At 42.7% G+C, this 18,623-nt stretch overlaps 1 protein-coding gene across 2 annotated transcripts in view; it reads left to right on the forward strand.

Annotated features, from left to right (window-relative positions):
- The window catches only part of CMTR1 (cap methyltransferase 1), a 28,662-nt gene that overhangs the window by 176 nt on the left and 9,863 nt on the right, over window positions 1–18,623 (forward strand). Inside the window, exons 1-16 of one of the 2 annotated variants that reach the window (XM_074863472.1) lie at window positions 22–413; window positions 1,595–1,729; window positions 5,086–5,228; window positions 7,591–7,749; window positions 9,104–9,196; window positions 9,933–10,004; window positions 10,656–10,750; window positions 10,848–10,920; window positions 11,129–11,327; window positions 13,823–13,941; window positions 14,195–14,291; window positions 15,526–15,658; window positions 16,215–16,394; window positions 16,796–16,852; window positions 17,819–17,876; window positions 18,530–18,598. In XM_074863472.1, the coding sequence (XP_074719573.1) occupies window positions 1,600–1,729; window positions 5,086–5,228; window positions 7,591–7,749; window positions 9,104–9,196; window positions 9,933–10,004; window positions 10,656–10,750; window positions 10,848–10,920; window positions 11,129–11,327; window positions 13,823–13,941; window positions 14,195–14,291; window positions 15,526–15,658; window positions 16,215–16,394; window positions 16,796–16,852; window positions 17,819–17,876; window positions 18,530–18,598 (1,677 nt within the window). In that variant the 5' untranslated portion in view covers window positions 22–413; window positions 1,595–1,599. Of the gene's footprint in view, window positions 1–21; window positions 414–1,594; window positions 1,730–5,085; window positions 5,229–7,590; window positions 7,750–9,103; window positions 9,197–9,932; window positions 10,005–10,655; window positions 10,751–10,847; window positions 10,921–11,128; window positions 11,328–13,822; window positions 13,942–14,194; window positions 14,292–15,525; window positions 15,659–16,214; window positions 16,395–16,795; window positions 16,853–17,818; window positions 17,877–18,529; window positions 18,599–18,623 lie in introns of those variants that run through there. The other variant, XM_074863473.1, reaches the window with a different exon arrangement.

Here is an 18,623-nt window from a genome sequence, read left to right on the forward strand (position 1 = left end):
CCGCCCGGTCCGGCAGAGCGCTGTCCGCGGGCCCCGGTCCCGGCGCGCGCGTGTGTGGGGGGGCGCGGCCGCCGGCAGCTCCCGCCGCCCGCTTGCGTGGCCTCTGGGACCGGGAGAGGGGGGCTGCGGGGCCCCCGGGCGGGCGGACCGACCCTCGGGGCGGCCGGTGCGACGGGAGCGAGGGGCGGGTGGTTGCGGAGCGGCCCGCAGGCTGCCGTGTCAGACCAGCGCAAGCTGCTGCGCCCGTAAAGCGCCGGCGGGCCGATCGGAGGGGTGCTGCGGATCGTGTAACCCCTTGGGGGTTGTGCTCCGAAGGGGCTTCCCCTCACAGCCCCACCCCCGTCTGCTGAGGAACCGGGTGCCGCTGGACTTGTGGTTCATTCTGCGGAGCTTGAGATCCAGCAGGAAAACAGGTGCTGAGGGACCCGTGGGAGGGGGGAGATCCTGAGAGGATGCTAGCAGTGGGGAACGGAGTGTGTTAACCTAATAGGAGAATATCTCAGAAGAAACAGAAAATTGCCCTCAGTTTGTTAGAGGTAAGCAACGAAAAAAACCAGCCCCTAAACTGACATGAGCAGATAAATGTGAGTTGGCTGTAAATGAACTTCTGGTAGAAGGGAGATTTCTTAGCTGTAGTTCAGTGAAGTTGTGGGATGATTTTGTCGGATGAATAAAGGAATTGGCCTTAAGCTGCTTCATACGTGTTTGTGGAAATAAGTTTGATAACAGAGAGTTGGAATTGGTGACCTGGGGCATCTCTTCTAGCTCAGCATTCCTATGTAGAATAATAAACACCAGTAGGTTTTTATTGCTTTTTATCAATAGCAGAGAGGTTTAACTAGTGCTCTAAGCATCTGTGTCTTTTAATTTTCACCTGCTTTCCTCTTCCTTGGTTCTAGTCCTCTGTAGGCCTTCCTGACTAGCTTCTATTAACTCTGTCTTAACTGTTAGTCCTTTCGCTGTGTTTATGCAAAGTTTTATCAGCCACATCCAGAAGCTTGATATCTTGCCAGTGATTCCTGGTGAAGAACACAAACACCTCCCAGCTTGAGTACACATATTTAATAAAGTTCTGATATAGAAGTCATGTAGGAAAGCTCTTTTATTAATTAACATTTGCAGAGGTGAGGTCAGAGGTCATCCCAGTCTCTTGTGAGAAGTTGGTCCCACCTTGCATGTTCTCCATTGGATTGATCTTATTTCCTCATTTTTTGGTGTGTTTGGGTAAAATGAATCTTGATTCAATAGTAGTAACCAACTGTCAAATATTTAAGTTATCCAAGTGCTGATGTCTGGGTTAACTTCCTGTACTAGCATTTAATGGTAGGTAGGTTGTAGAGATGATTTGAAATTCAAGTCATCAGTAATAGGGAAGCTTCTGCAGAGATTTTGTGTTTGTTAGACCAGCTATTAAAAAAGATAGGTTCAAAAGAAGCCAATACTCCTACCTAAAGCAAACTTAAGTTGAGAAGCATAATACTGAATAGTCCTTAAAATGATCTATGCCACGTGCATGCTGCTGCGCCTTACCCTTCAGCATGCAGGAGAAGGTTAATTAGCTTAATGTTTACCAAGTGTGATCATCTTCTTTCAGCAAAGATGAAGAGAAGGACAGAACCTGAGTTTAGCAGCCCCCAAAAGAAGCAAAAGAAGAGGATAGAAGACTTGGGATTAACTCTCAGTTCTACTTCAGATGATGAAACTCAATTTAGTAATCATACTACTCAAGGTAAGGTTGGAGATAAGGTGTGTGCTGCTGCAGAGAATCTAAATAATAACTAGGAATTGAACCCACGTCTCCTAAATCCTAATTGATAGCCTGAACTTCAAGGGCATACTCTCTCTTAGGATTCAAAACGCATTATTTCTGTTCACAACCTTGGATTGGTGTGATTTTTTTTTTTTTTTTTTTAAGCTTTTTAAAAATCTCATGTTAACAGTTTGGTCTGGGAATTGTATGAATTCAGACATAGAAAATAGAACTTGAGGTAGATGACAAGTGCATGGTCCAAATCTGTAAAGGTTCTTCTAATATGTGAGTAGCATTAATCTTTTCAGTCTCAGCAATTATTTCTGTTTTGGAAACTTTCAGTAGTGAGGAGTTGTGGGTGTTGTGCTGTAAAGAAACATCATAATTGCTTATTGTTTAAAAAGTAATAATAAAAAAAATTCAGTAATCTTACCACATTTTTGCAGGTGGGAGAAATTGAGATGAATACAAAGGGCAGGTTGGTTGGGACTTCTACATTGGAGCACCATCTCTTTTGCTGGCTCAGTGTGATTTTTGAGGGGAGGGAGGAGTTGTGAGAGCTCTCAGGTGTTTGGTTTCAGAGTTAACTAAATTAATTGCCTACTTTTTCTCAAGTCAGAGCATGCTTTCTTATCTGGAGCTTGGGGTGTACCAAAGAGGAGGCAAGTGCCCCACACAATTGGTATTGCTGTTGCGGGGCACTTTAAAGTCTCCCAGGATGGTACTTCAGGTTGCTTCATGGTCCTGCCTGCTACTTCTGAGTTGTGGGATTTCCTGTGGTTGTAAAGTGTTAGTGAGAAAGGACCTGAATGCATAAAGAAGCCTTCATGCTGTGAAAATGGAAGGGGATGTGTATGGAAGATGAGTGGGTGAGTTTGGGGGTAGTTGTAGTGACAGGTTATGGTGTACATACCTGTCTGGCAAGGCTGGAGGTGAGTGGGGAGGTTAGAGGTGCAGGATGTGAGAGCTGGGGTATGCACTCAGGGCTGAGCTAAAAAATTCAGTTTTTCCCCCTTTTGATTATTGAATTCATCGTGGCTCAAAATAGGCTGTGAGCCTTAATGTTTAAGAAACAAGTTGATACAGTTCAAGGACAACATTTTGGATAGGGTTAATTGTTTAATAGTCTGTTACACCCATTGTGATTTCCAATGAAAGAGGGGAGGTTGGGGGAGAGAGGTGATTTGAGATCTGATCTCAGCTGAGCATGGCCTAGCAAATGTTAAAAGCAAGAGTAGTTGTGAAGGGACTTTCCTGAGATTTATGTAGTGGGTATTGTGTTCAAGGCACATCATGAGCCTCTGGGAAATAAGACAGGGCTCAGAAGCAGGCAGCACAGTTAACTGAAGCTGTGTATTGGAGAAGCAGAAAGCAGTAACTGACCCTAAAGCAAAATCCTTTGTGATCCTGTTCATATCTAAGAACTTTGTGAAGGAAAGAGAAATGTGGCTTATGCGACAGGTGTTTTTGAAGATCAAGATGGGTGTCTAATATTGCAAACATAAGTTAAATCCTAGCCTTCCTTGTCTTGAACTGGAAGCCTCAAATGTTGATACTGTAGAACTCTAGCATAGTAGTTATGTGGGGACACAAGTCCTGAATCCTAAAAGCCAATAGTTCAGCAAGAGGGATTGAGCACACATTGGAAGGGTTTTAACTACAGTTGTGTATTTCACTGTAGTGTCTTTCATTTTCACTTCACTTTCTTGTAATGGCTTTTCTTTTACTAATTCTCCAGTTGTTTCCTGTTACTTCACTAATGCTCAGTTTTCCGTAACAGGAAAATAGAGAATATGTTGGGAGAGAAATAGTCTGTGTTTTTTCTTAAATCAGAAAAATGTAAGAAGTTTAGTTCTTCTTTCTAGGTAGTTATAATGTCTTTTTTTTTTAACACTTCTATAGAGCTAAGTAATTCCTTTTAAAGTGTTAAACAGAAAAAGATTAACTCTGCTACCACAATTTTCTTCATTATCTCAGGGCAACTTCTGTAGTTCAACTTCTCCTAGTTGTATGAGGTAGGAGAGAATGATTCTAGCACTCAGCAAACAAGGGAGGCTCAAGAGGCAGAGGTCCAGTGAAGAGTGTGGCTGTGCTTGGCTATGAATTGCTGCTCCAGTACTCTCTATGGCCTGCACCACAGCATTAACTTTGGTATGACTGATGTCATGCTAGGCAAATTTCAGGAAGGAAATTTGTGCCATTGCTTCATTCTCGTAGTGATATTGCCCCAGGAGAAGCGGAAGGACTCAGTGGGTTGTAGGGCCTCCCTCGCTACCCACCTGGTGTGGAGCAGGCCGTGAGACAAATGATATGACTGCTATGATTCCTGCCCAGATCCCAGTTACATCCAGTCCAGAGCAAACAAGTTTGGGCATCTCACAACTGTAGATCAACAGTGAGGACTATACAGCTCATACAGGCCTAGGTTCTTCCCAAGCAGATTCCAGTGTGGAACTGGGCATAGACTGAGCTTCATTGTTTGGTGCCCATGAAGGCTCTGCTGCATCAGTTTCAGGTGACAAAAGTTTATCCTGTTGCGTATGGTGGTACTTATTACCTTCATTGGACCATTGACTTGATTAATTTCTTTCTCAAACCTTTGTCTCTGTCAGGGTGTTTTAAAACTAGAATAGTGTCTTCTGATGTTACCTTTCACTTGGGTTTGTATGCATCAGTAAACTCTAGATGTGGAAAAACTGTCTCATTTGCTGTAGTGAATTTATGGATCCTTGCTACTGATCGGGGTTGTGGAGTCAAACTGAAGTTTAATATGGGAACTAAAGGATTCAACTCTTTTCTTTCTGCAGGGGTGGCTGTTTGGTAGATGCCCGTGTGTTTGATGTGGATTTTTGGTTAAGTTAGGGATGTGTTTACACCTGTAGTTAGGTAGGAAACTGAGGAAAATCCAGTATGTGTTATCAAGGTGTCAGTAATTGTCATTATTCTTAGGAAAGAATCTCTGGACTTTCTCAGCTCCTTGGGATCATTGCAACGGTCAGGCACACCACAGTGTACTATCATGGTCATGCTGTGGCCTGCCCTGCTGCTGTAATGGGGTTTGCCCAGCTCTTTGTGGGGCCTGGAATCCACTGGCTCAGAGGGGTTGTGTGTGTCCCTGAGTCAAAGGGGCAGATAACCAGGTGTTGGTTCCATGGGGTATTTTATATTACACCTGTGTGCTTCCTGTAGTGCATTGAAATACTGAAGTGTCTTCTGCGTGTGTGTTAAGAGGATTTAATGAGTCTCACTGTGTTGTTCTTAATGTGATTACTGAGATGCCTTTCTTCCATTTTATTTTTACCCTCACTTTTCTCACCTTTTTTTTTTGCTTTTAGAGTCTTCCAGTAGCAGCAGTGGGTCTGACAGTGAGAGTGATGAAAAAACACCAGTCTTCAGCAATGAATTCAAACAAGACTCACTTGTGGAGGGTACTTCATCTCGCTACTCAATGTATAACAGTGTCTCCCAAAAGCTCATGGTAGGTCAAAATAGTTTTGGACCGAACTATTAAGACCTGATGAGAGCAAAGTGAAAAGACCAGTCTGTTTTAGATTCTGATCTTCCTTGTAGCAGGGTTCTCTGCTTCTTTGAGCCAGCAAAGGAGCAACTGGGGGAGGCTGAGACGGCTTGGTTCAAGGGCATCTGTTGAAAAAGAAAGTTGATTCATGTTCAAGACCTAGGAGCAGGGAGATGAATGTGAAGGGAAGGATCTCTGGGTCAGGCAGCTTGCTGAGCTTGGAAAAAAGAGTCCTACTGTGTCTTATTTTGCAGTGCTTGAGTTACCAAATGCTTTGTTAGAAAGGCCTTAATAAACTGTGTGATTGACATGAATTTGTTTGATCTTGGAGGCTGGCTGGCATACCCTTGTAGAATTATTACCTTAATTATTAAGGTATTTCTTTTTCTTTCAAGCAGTGCCACTCTGCTTTATGTAGGACCGGAAATTTTTGGCAAGGCAGGGAGTTGTGAATGATAGCGACAGGGACAACTAAACTTTGAAGGTGATCGCCAACCCCTTAATTGCACAGTGCTAGCATGGGGAAGAAAGTACTTTTAGGAAGTTCTAAGAAAGTGATTGACTGTGTCTCATGGTAGTCCCAAATTCAGCAACTTGTTGCCAAGTTTAAAGGCAATAGTAGGCTGTAGAGAAGAGGAGTCTTTCAGTGCATGCTGTAACACTTACTTCCTGATGCAGACTTCATCAGTGTGGTATAGCGAGTATCTCATAGTCCTGAAAGAATTTCCATTCTTGATAACAGAGAAACAAAAATGTTATTTCCAAGGGCAGCAGAGAAGATGAGATGTATAGTTGTGTATTACTTGAAATGCAACAGGAATTCTGGGACTCCTGTACCGGAATTCAGGTCTCCTTTTGTTCTGTGTTGGTGCTGTACTCACAGGAGCAGGGGTCAGCAATCTTTCCGTGGTGGTAGGCCAACTTCTACCTGCCTTTGCCAAGTTAGAAGTTCAGTCTTCTGCGAGAAGCTGGGAAGTGCTAGCTGCTACTAGGAGTGGGAACAGGGAGATACTCCCTTTCAAGGAGGTGGAATGCTGCTGACCAGCAGGATCATACCTCTACACGGAAAAAAGAACTTTCAGCTCTTGCTAAATTCAAAACTCAATGGGATCCAGAGGCTGAGAGTTGCTGATTGTGCCTCTCGGTAGATAAACCCTGTTGCTGATCATTCAGAATCTGTCCACATGCATTTTTGGCACTGGGCTGCAGTTTGCTGTTTCTAGCACAAGACTGTCTTTTACTTGGAGAGTTCTCTCCTGAGCCAACTGGGACGTGTGCTTTCAATGGTCACAATGCAGGAGCTTTTACTACTGAATTTGGGAGGCTTTTGTTTGTAAGGCCTCATAAATTTGAATATAAAGATTGATGTGATATCAAAGTCTGGTTGAATGATTTGGTAGCATTAGGTGAGTAAAAGGAAAATAGTCCTTGATTACTAGATGTTCAAAATTCTGTCCTTGGAAACTGGTGTGTAAGAGGCTCGGTGGCTGTCACATTTGGTGTACATATTTCAGTGTGATTTGGAACTGGGTAGCAAAGGCAATGGGAAAACACCATGTACCTTTGTATAAAACCTGTCAGATGTTCTTGTTTTGTTTCTTGTACAGATTGGCAATAAACAATATTTTTTTGCTTCTCACAGGAAGGAATATATGGATAACATTCATTCAAAGTGAAACTTAATCCTTAAGTCTTTTATTTACTTATTGTCTTGTAGATGCATGCTAGAGGGAGTGAAATTGACTGTATTCATGCTTTTTGTTGTTCTCTGCTGCTAAAATTTATGAAGAGAAAAGCCTGAAAAACTAGCAGTTGATGAACATATTTCTTTTAACCTAAGAGATGGGAATGTGTTTCAGGAGCAGTGTCTTGCATTCCTCCTCTGAGTTTTATGTGAAGATTTAACTGATGCTTGAAATGTATGTGAGTGCATGTTCACAACAAAGAATATCATCACAACGTGAATTTTTTTCCTGTGCCAGCATCTTTTGTTTTATGAACCTTCCATGCTTACTGAACACTGTGATGAATGGCTCCAGGCTCCTCACTACTCCCTCTGAGCAGGCTGTTCCCGCATTACTGAACCTTTTGTAATTTGCTGTCATCTCAAACATCATTCTTCAGATCTAGTTTTTTTGTGTCCTGCCTCAGTGAAGTGAGCTCAGTATTAAGTCCTGAAAGCCACAGCTGAGATTAAAAATGCTCAATGCCTTCAAGTCACTTCAGGGTGATGTGTCATTTTTCTGGCTAGTCTTTGACACAAGTAGTAGCACATAAACTCAAGTCCACTTTCCTTAGTGTGCTCCTTTTGCTTTCTTTATAGGCCAAGATGGGCTTCCGGGAAGGAGAAGGTCTGGGAAAATATGGCCAAGGCAGGAAGGATATTGTTGAGGCCTCCAATCAGAAGGGAAGGAGAGGCTTTGGGCTGACCCTCAAAGGATTTGATGGGGAGCTCAATATTGATTGGCAGGGTGAGCCAGAGGTAAGTAATTCCTATTTTGAATCCCTTTTCTGTTGCTGTGTTCCAGATTTGCCCTCTGGGAATGATGTGTAGTGTTGTCTGATACAACTAGCTACCATTAAGTGGCTCTAGTGGGTGAACCCAGGCCTTATTTTGTCCCAGAACAGCATGGCAAAACTTGTTTTCTGTCATGTGTATCAGTGTTCTGGGACAAAATTGGTTTCAGATGGATTGTTGCTGTGGTCTGTAGGATTCGTTTCCGAGTTTGCAGTAGTGAATGTGATTGAAAATTGTTATCAAGCTCTTTTGAGTTTACCATTTTTATTTTGTATATCATTTTTCATGCCTGTAATAGGTGATTTTTTTTTTTTAAAAAAAAGAGTTTTTTGAGTGTGTTTAATATTCCAAATTGGATGTTGTATTCCCGTGTCTTGTCAAGCTTTTCAACAAGGAATAACACCGGGAAATAGAAGTAGATGTTGTCAGGAAAGTAAAGCCCAGTTTTGATATTACTTGGTGCGATTGTATTTAAAAAGAAAAAAACCACTGAATTGTAGGGATCTGGCAACTGGAGAGTAAGCCAGAAGGTCCCGGCCATTGTTAGTCAAGGACAGCAATACTTGTCAAGTTATGTATGGTGCGTGTTGTAGTACTTCACTCTCCATTCTTTGAATTGTTTTCAGCAGTTGAAAATAATATCAGAGGTTATTGCTTGCGAGCCAGGAATTTGAGACCTGTTCTATAGGCTCATTGCTTTAGGTCCTGTTCTCCAGTGTGTTTCTACAGCTCACAGCAGTTAAGTGTTACCACCCTTGTGGATAATGCTACTGTAATAAATATAAGAAGGTTAGTAGATCTTAGCAGCCTCTCTTTGTAGAGAAGTAGCATCACTTTGATCTTAACTGCTAAAACAATTCCTTCCCAAGATTATAAAAATTATTCGAAGCCTGAATGAAGTTGTGGAATGAGGGAGCCTTTCAGAAAGAACTGGCAGAAAGAATGTGTAAAGCACCATCAGGAAGTGTGTGTTTTTTTGGCAACTGTCTGTCCTGCAGTGTCTCTGAAATGTACCTTGAGAGTACTAGGCTTTTGCTTTGTCTTGATTATTCATCAGACTCTAATGAGAGGAAAGTGGTGAGAGTTTTTTTTATGGTGGAGGTTTTTTTTTTTTCTTTTGGTATTTTTTATTTTAAATTTTAAGTCCAAACAAATAAGCCATGTTTTAGACTAGGAGAAAAAGAACTCTATGATTGGCCCTAAAGTCATGGCATAACCCCTTATGCTAGGATTAGGAGGCAAACTTTTGGGAAGCAATTAGTTGTTATATTTTGCTAGTAAAAACGTCTTTGGCTTTTCCTATGTCTTGTGTTTGCAGCCCAGTGCCTACGAGGAGGTGGACTGGTGCCTTGAGTGTACCACAGAAATCCCTGATGCCCAGGAGCTGAAGGAGTGGATGACTGTGGGGAAGGTAATTTTTTTAGATTTCAGTATTTACCAACCTAAGATGACACAGGACTACTCAGCCTGAAAAAACTGCCTTGTCAAAGAGTTGTGGAATAACCTGGGCTGGAGGAAACCCCTGGAGATTGCTAGTGCAGCCTCCTGCTTAAAACAGGTCCAGCTACTTCAGGTTGCTCAAGGCCTTATTTGGTTGAATTTTGAGTTATCTCCAAGGATGGAGATTTCACAACCTGTTTGGGCATCTGTTTCAGTGTTTGACCCAGTTGACAAAAGAAAATTTCCATAGGGCCAATTGGCATTTTTTGTGTTGCAGGTTGTGTCTATTGTTTCTTGTCCTATTGCTGTCCATCTCTAACATTCTAGATCAGTTTTCTCTATTTCCTGCCATTAGGTACTTGTGGATGGCAATAGGATTTCCCTTTCTCCAATCTGAACAAGCTGTTCTCTCAGTCTGTCCTTGTACACCAGGCGCTTCTGCACCCTTGTCATCTTGGTGGCCCTTTTGGTGGGCTTGCTCCTGTATGTCTGTCTTGTACTGAGGAGTGCTAAACTGGGTGCAGTATTCCACATGTGGTCTCAAGATGCCTAAAAGGGGAGAATAGTTCCTCAGCCTACTGGCTACGCTTTTGCTAACAGAGTCTAGTATGTGGCTGGCAGCCTTCATCTGTTACTGATACATGTGGCATTCTGAGATGACTGATACCATGTTTGCTATTGTCATCTGTGTTCTTGTCCTGTTCCAGAGGAAGATGGTGATTGAAGATGAAACAGAGTTCTGTAGTGAAGAGCTTTTACGTAATGTCCTGCAGTGCAAGGTGAGTCCCCTTCTTTAGAGAGGAACTGAAGTTTTGGAGAAACAAGTGAAATAAATAATTGAAGAGGATTGCATAGTTAAGTGATTGGCAAGAGCTCAGAACATCCTCTTTTACCTCTCTACCACTGGTATGACCTAGCATCCTAGTTGTTACTGTCTGTTCAGCAATCTGTTTTGCACCTCAGCCTTCAAAGAGATAAATGAAAACAGTCTCCCTTTCTTAGTTCTACTGAAAGGCTAAAGACTTGAATAAATGAAGGAAATAAGCTCCTTCTCTGTTCTTGTGTGTTCTGTCTTCCCTTCTAGATTTTATCATGCCATTGTAAATTGCAGTAGAATATGAGTGTGTGTATATGTGTGAGAGAAATACATTAGGCTGGAACTGCTTTTGGAGGGGGGTAACCACATTATCAGGCTCTGGAGCTATCAGTACAGAATTCTTCAGTGTCACTAAATTTTCTTAAGAATTGGAGTGGCTTAGAAGAAGAGTAAGTATCATTATGTGATGGAAAAATGGTCTATATTGGTGAACCAAACCCTGCACGGAGGTTGCTGTCTAAGGGGAGAGAAGCATGAGCATAGGAAATGCTTGTGCCTTCCTGTCCCTCAAGCCTGTGCTATGTTGAGCTCAATTTTGTTTCTGTTTGTGCAGAGTGTATTTGATGAGCTGGATGGAGAAGAAATGCGTCGAGCCCGAACAAGGTCTAACCCCTATGAGATGATCCGTGGAGTTTTCTTCCTGAACAGGTTTGAAGAACTTCTGGTAGTGTAGCCCCTTTATGTTTGCTTTCAGCCTTGGGAGCCAAGGTTGAAACTTAATAGGTCCCTGTTTATGTGTTCACAGGGCTGCAATGAAGATGGCAAATATGGACCATGTCTTTGACTACATGTTTACAAACCCTAAGGACTTCCATGGGGTGAGGGCCTCTATTTAACCTTCAAACAGCAATGCTTTCTCAGAGAATGGGGAAGGTGGGGAGAAAGGAAAATCCTTAGGATACTAGTTGGGAAAACGGGTCCTTGAAAGAGACTTCTCTGACTGAACAGTGCAGTTTATGGTGTGTCTGGTTTGACTGATGGGCGCTGTTACTGGGTCAGTAGAATTTCCTCAGTTTCCTTTTGCAGAGGCCTTTGATAAAGGAGCGAGATGCAGAGCTGCTTTACTTTGCTGATGTGTGTGCTGGTCCTGGAGGCTTCTCCGAGTACGTCTTGTGGAGGCGGAAGTGGCACGCGAAGGGATTTGGCATGACCTTGAAAGGACCAAATGATTTTAAACTAGAGGACTTCTATTCTGCTTCCAGTGAGCTCTTTGAACCTTACTATGGTATGTAGCATATGCATGAGTGTTATCTGATGTTTTTGCTTATGCTGCAGCCTCTGTATCAGGAGCAGGGCTGGTACTGACACCAGTGTGGGCATGTAAGAGAGGCCTGTTTAGAGGGAACCATTTTGCAAGGTAGAAGGGGAGGGTCATCTGAGAAAGGGTTTGAGATTGGTGAGCTTGCATACGAAGTCACGTTTCTGCATGCACTTCCAGTCTGCCCAGGGAATGTGTGTCCCATTGTAATAGTTGATACTTGAGTACTTTGCTTATCTGAAAATTGTAGAGTGCTTTAAGATTGCTTGACAATATTTTTCCTGCTTCACTGATAAAGTGAAACACAGCAAGTGAGATGACCTACCATAGAATCACAGAATGGTTTGGGTTGGAAGGAACCTTAAAAATCATCTAGTTTCAACCCCCCTGCCACGGGCAGGGACACCTTCCACTAGACCAGGTTGCTCAAAGCCCCGTCCAACCTGGCCTTGAACACTTCCAGGGAGGGGGCAGCCACAACCTCTCTGGGCAACCTGTTCCAGTGTCTCACCACCCTCACAGTAAAGAATTTCTTCCTTATATCTAATCTAAATCTACCTTCTTTCAGTTTAAAACTGTTACCCCTCGTCCTGTCACTACCCTTCCTGATAAAGAGTCCATCCCCATCTTTCCTGTAGCCCCCCTTTAAGTACTGGAAGGCTGCTATAAGGTCTCCCTGGAGCCTTCTGTTCTCTAAGCTAAACAACCTCAGCTCTCTTGGCCTGTCCTCACAGGGGAGGTGCTCCAGCCCCCTGACTTGCCCAAAGATCTGTTTGCAGAGCTAGAGATAGAAACCTTACTTGCCTGACTGACAGTATGCTTCTGTGTCAGACCTCCCTAGCTCTGCTTTGATGATTGTGGGCTCTTAGTAAGGATAAATAAACCAGATTTGGGCTAGAGGCTGTATCTGAATCACTGTGACTAAATGAGCTTCTTAATTCAAAGAGGTTTAAGGTAACATGTTTTACATTGCTTTGAGACAGGCTAAGCAGGTGTACATAGAAAATTTCTGCATCTCACCTCATGGAGGGTAACTTGTTAAGCTTGATGATATCTTTGAGCCCTCTATTTGCATAGCCTCTAGGAATAGGGAGGGAAATATAAGGATTGCTAGTATTCCTGCTGCTTATTTCAGACTGTATAAAGGAAACTTGAGTGTGCCTGTCTTGTAGAGAAGAGGGTTTGCTTTTCCATTGTTGTGCTTTTTTTTTTTTCCCCTCCACCACTCTTGACTCTTCTTGACTGCCACTTTTGACACCTGACCATGAACTCTTGGAGAATTGTTAGCACTTCAGGATTAGATCTGTTAAAGAGGAGGTTCATGGCAAGGGCAGCAAGGCAGATAAATACATTGTTCTAACGGTTGCAGCATTTGGATCTTCATAACTCACTGCAAACTGGTGCTCTTATGGAGGGAAGGAGATATCTGGAGAAATGAATAGCCCAATGACTTTGATGCATTTCCTTGATCCCTTTCTGTCTGTTACGCTATAAACTCTAGTGAGATGCGTACAAACTCTTCCAGTGATGGGAAGGGTGCAGACTGGCGTGTTATTTGTGTTGTGAAGAATGGTAACAAATTCTAGCGTCAGTTCACTTGCTGACAGGATGATTGATGAGGAATTTAGTTTTCAAAGCACTATCATGCATCCTGATCTCTGTTGCCTTCTAGTCCTCCAGTTCGGTTAATAGAAGCTGTAGTTGTAGAAGATTTATAGGGACTAATACCAAGTAGAAGTTCAGGCTTCTTCAAAGTCAGAATTGGTGAGCTCTAGAATATACCTTAGATCAGCTTTCTAAAACACCAACTTGGGGGGCAATGTACCTCTCTTTAGAAAGAGCCATATGGGAAAACTGTATGAACATTCATGCACAAACCCTATTTCCCTTTCCCTACTCCCTTTATGAACTTGTTCACTGGGTTTTTTGGGGGTTGCTTTCTTAAATTCCAGATTACACTGTGTTTGGAAATAGAGTATGGTGTTTCTTTGGAATGATTTGAATTCTTAGTAGAATGTAGAATATTTACAATGTAAATAGTTTTGACTTGTCTGTAAAAATGTGTTATTAACAGGTGAGCTGTGCAGTGAGATTGAACCTTAGATTTTTAGTAGGTTCAGCTGTGTGTCATTCCTACTTGGATGAGAATATAATGTTGTCATGTAGTCAGTTCTCATCTCGGGAGGGCAGTGAATGATTTGTCTTTTGCTGAGGCTAATGTACAACTCATCATTTGAGCATGGTTGTTATATGGCTTTGTTTATCCCCAACCACACAATCTGGATAATTTTCCTAAATAAACAAGCATCTTTGGTGGTGAACAAGGGAATGTGTTAATGTTTATTTGCCTATCAAGGTCTGTGTAATTTCTGACTGATTGAATACAATAGATCACCTGTACATACTGATATTTTGTCTGTATTTGCAAAAATGTTAGTAATTGTCTTCTCTTTTCCCTGTAGGAGAGGGAGGGATTGATGGAGATGGAGACATCACTCGCCCAGAGAACATTACTGCTTTCCGGAATTTTGTTTTGGACAATACTGATCACAAGGGAGTGCATTTCTTAATGGCTGATGGGGTTGGTCCATTTCTTTTTCTTCCTGCACTAATGACCAAAACTGATACCTCAGTCTGCATATAGTAGGATATTCAACATGTGTCCATAGTTACAATGTCAAATTCTTCAAGGCTTGCCATTAAAATTCCTGGTGGCAGTGTTTTTTATCGTAAAGAAACATAAATTATCATGATTCCATGAGGTAGCTATACAGAATCCTTTGCTTGACCAACAGATTTGTGAAAATACTAATTACATGCTATGTGCTTTGCAGGGTTTCTCAGTGGAGGGTCAGGAGAATCTGCAAGAAATCCTAAGCAAACAGCTCATGCTTTGCCAGTTCCTTACAGCACTGTCCATTGTCCGGACAGGTATGTTTTAGCCATTAATCTTCTTCCTCCTTCTCTAAGGTGGGAGTGGCATTGTGGAAGGATGTTGTAGAGTTTTTATTAGCATGCCATGAAGTCCGCTCTGCAGTGGGGCGAGTTGAGCGTGTGCGTGTACAACCTGATATGGTTGCACAAAGCTAAGAGAACTGGGACAGAAAGATAAGATTATCTGTGTCTCTTCTGCTTTTAATCAAAAGCTTGATGTAAAATGCATTGGTTTAAAGCTCTTACATTGTTATGCTATGTAGCTGTCTTGGGCTAAGGTCGCTACTTTGATAACTGGACAGTGTATCTGAGTTTTATGGCACTGGCTGGACCAACTGCTTTCTGAATATTCTAGCGGGCTGGTTGGAACAGAGTGTGGTGTTTATCCAGTTCGTCTTTACCTCTGATTTGTGGCTTTTCTCCTTTAAATCTGCCATCTCTCTGATCGGAACAAGACGATGTCTCGCATTGTCTTAGCTGTACCTCATCATTGCCAAATGATGGACATTACAGCTCTATCTGATTTTGATGGCTCCTCTCTTCTGCTGAGTTTAGTTAGCATTTGGCACTGATGCAGAAGATAAATGATAACATAATGAGCGTTTTTATCTTGTGCCCTATGTTTAGAAGTACCTGAGGCAATGATCTACTTAGCAGTAGTCTCAAATGTGATACGGTAAAAAGAGCAACCTTCCTTAAGTCTTTCCTGTCTGGGTAGCTAATGGTTCTGTAAGACTGACTGGTTTTTGCTTGGGGAAATTGGGAATCTTGTTTGAAGGCAAGGGGCACCATAGACTCTTTTCTCTCTAGACAGCGAGTTATTCTGTTTAGGTAACATCTGTTAGTTTTCTTCTCCAGCCTGAGGTTTCTTGTTGCACATATCGGAGCTTCTCTTCACTGAGGCCTTTACATAGCATGCTGCCATGCCAGAGGGCACAGTCTGGGCCTGGAAGGGGAGGGTGGGGGGTGGATAGAAGATTTGCTTGTGAGACAGCATGCATACTGACTTGATCCTGGTCAGGGAAACGCTTTTCTCTTTGCTGCAGAGATATGGGGAAGATGGTTCATGGAGCCCCATTTGTCCCACTTCATGAATGTGTTTTAGATGCTGTTTAATTGTACAGAAATACTTACTAGTTCTGCAGAAGAGAAAGGTACCGAGGTGCCTGGTATCTCCTTGTTTCCTTATAATCTGCTGATATCGCTGTGCTTCCTTTCTTTTTTTTTCCAGGAGGACATTTTGTCTGCAAAACCTTTGACTTGTTCACTCCATTCAGTGTGGGACTTGTTTATTTGCTGTATTGCTGCTTTGAGCGAGTGTGCATCTTTAAACCTGTGACAAGCCGCCCAGCTAACTCGGAGAGGTGAGATTCTTGGTCATGAGGGACTAGTGAAGAAACCCCGTCCTCTAAATACAGTGGTAGACGGATTTGGGTAAGTCTAGCGGAAGCTCTGTGACCTGCCTCAATTGGCAACTGTCTCGGAGGAGGAAACATTTTAGATGCTTACCAAATTACGACGCTCGACAAGGTAAAGAAGATATTTGCCAAATTACCCTTCTGGGGAGAAAGCAGTGGAACTGCATATATAACAAATCCTGTTTTGCATGAGACAACTACGTTTCCAATAAAGCTAGAGCATATTATGTGTGTTATCATTGTACCTGTCAAGTTTAACAGAATTGGTTTACTTCTTGAGAGAGATCTGTGGGGTTTTTCAATAGGGTTGAGTTTCCCAATCTTTCCAGAGTGTAAAAAATGTACAATGACTTTGTGACAAGTAAGATTGCACCTTCCTAGGGATACCCAGGAGGAAAGAATTCCTGGGATTTGGGAAACTGTCCTGATAATGGGAATGTGGCAGGAAAGTTGGCTGTGTGGAAGAATTGAACCCACATGATCCCTCTGCCTTGCTCTATAGGTACGTGATATGCAAAGGATTAAAGCTAGGGATTGATGACGTGCGGGACTATCTCTTCATGGTGAACATCAGACTCAACCAGCTGCGCAACTCTGATGTGGATGTGAATCTTGTTGTCCCATTGAACGTGATCAAAGGCGACCAGGATTTCTACGATTACATTGTCCAGTCCAATGAAAAGTGAGTGCCCGTGGGCAATGAGGGCTGCTGGCTGTAGGCAGGTTAACCAACATGCCTTTCAGTTGTAGCTTCTTGCACCCATGGAGGTTCTTGTTGATGCTGCTACACTGCTCTGCTTTTGCTCCCTGAGAGGCTTAGCAGGGCAGAGGGACCCTGTGCAGAGAGAAATGCTGTATACTGTTTGGCTTCTGAGTACTGTGTAGAAAAGAAAGGAGGCTACTGCCTAGTTCTTAGCAGTGGTCTTCCTGTCACTTTGAATCATGTTGGCAATGATCCATCCTTGCTCTGAGGATCAGAGTGGCTTCCTCCTGTTGTCCCAGCACTCTTCCTTGTTTTGAACCGTAGAACAATCTTGGTGGTGATTAATTTGCTCCCTGACTGAAACTTGTCCTCTCTTTCAGCCACTGCAAAGTTCAGATAAAGGCACTAGCCAAAATTCGTGCCTTTGTTCAAGACACGTGAGTATATTTTTCTGACTTGCGGTGAGGACTGAATTAACCTACTATAAATGAATTGCTTTGCCCTTTAATGTGTTCTTGATTTGAGCTGGTACTTGGCTTGGCCTTTGGAGCCAGGAAAGAGAATAGGGCTTTATAGGCAGCTCAGTTTGTGTCTCTGCTTGAGTTATTTGCAGAAATGTGTGGGTGGCTGGAGGAGTCCTGAAAGTTGATGGTCTATTATCACCCTTGTTGAGAAGGCTTCCATGCATTGTATGATTTCTGATTTACCATAAGTGGGCCTGCTTCTTAGCAGGAATGTAAGCAGAAAAGTAACTCCCAGCTGGTATGTTTGATTCTATAGTAACCATTGAAGCTGGGTGTGGTTCATAGCTCTTCGTTTTCCAGGGGCAATTCAAAGCATCAAAGTTACATACCTAGAATTACCTGAAGCTTATCACGGAAATTTTTTACATAAAACTAAAGCCATTGCAATGTCTAGGTGTTTCTCTGGCATGACTTCTTTGTTGAGGTGTCATTCAGAGATAATACATAGTAGAAAGTTGAGTGAATCTGGTAGTCAGGAATTATCTAAGAGTGAATCCGAACATTGACACTGGTTTTTGTGTGGTCTTCATTGCTAGTTGTAAATAGGGCAATGTACCCAGCTCTTGGAGATTAGCATAAATTCATACAAATATGTAACTTCTTGAAAATATTGATAGCCAGTGCTACTTTCATGAGATGGGGTAGTGACTGCTAATCAGTAGTGCAGACCATGAAACAAAGCTAAACATGGGGATTGGAGATGGGAGGAGGGTGGGGAGGGAAGGCAGCATCCTCTTTTGTGTAACCTGTTGAGGAACAGTGGATGTTTGTCATTCCCAAGCCAGACACTGACAGACACAAGTTTTATAGGGCTGGAATATGTAATGCTGCAAGAGCAAGGAGGTTTTACCATCTTAACAGTCCGCTGTCTTTCTGTAGGACTCTGATTGAGCCACGGCAGGCTGAAATCCGAAAGGAGTGTCTCCAGCTATGGGGGGTAAGTCAGCTGCCAAGCAGGGAGGTTGTGAAGGTGTCTTTGCTGTGGTGAAACAAGAATGGAGCTGCAGTACAGACAAGACTTTCTAGCCAGAGATTTAATATGTTGTCTTGTGGGAAAGTCAGGGACTGTTTCAAGCTGTTTATGTTAGCAAACAGGATGTTTCTGTTTCATTATGTGTATGGCTTAACTGAGCAGGCTTCTTTGATGCAGTTGAAATATTTTGTTGTACACAGAGTGAACTCAGCACCTAGTTCCCAAGCAGCAGAGCTCTCCAAAAGGTCTTGTTTTATGAGTCTGCAGTTTCTCTTTCCTGAACTTTTTGACTGCAGTGGGGCCATAGATATGGCAGTTTCACAGGCTAATCATGTGTCTCTGATGAAACAGTATTTCATCAAAACATGCATGAAATCAAAGATTGAGCCTGAAACTTTCTGAAGTTGCCTGTTGTTTACTGTGAGGTGCGGTATGCCAACGTTAAATTTTAGAAACCAGTGAGACGTTTTACTTGCCAGATGACCTCTCCAGCAACTGGAATCCCAAGAGTGGGAGTTTCAGGGGGCAGGATGTTATGTTGTGTGTTGAAACCAGAAAGGTTTCTATGAATGTGCCAAAGAATAACGCTTATTATCAGTTGTGTGATTTGTTTTCAGATTCCTGATCAGGCTCGTGTTGCTCCTTCATCTTCAGATCCCAAATCCAAGTTCTTTGAGCTGATCCAGGTGAGACCTTACTCAGAAGCTTGTT

The sequence above is a fragment of the Strix uralensis genome, chromosome 3 (genome assembly GCF_047716275.1).
Source record: "Strix uralensis isolate ZFMK-TIS-50842 chromosome 3, bStrUra1, whole genome shotgun sequence".
Lineage (NCBI taxonomy): Eukaryota > Metazoa > Chordata > Aves > Strigiformes > Strigidae > Strix > Strix uralensis.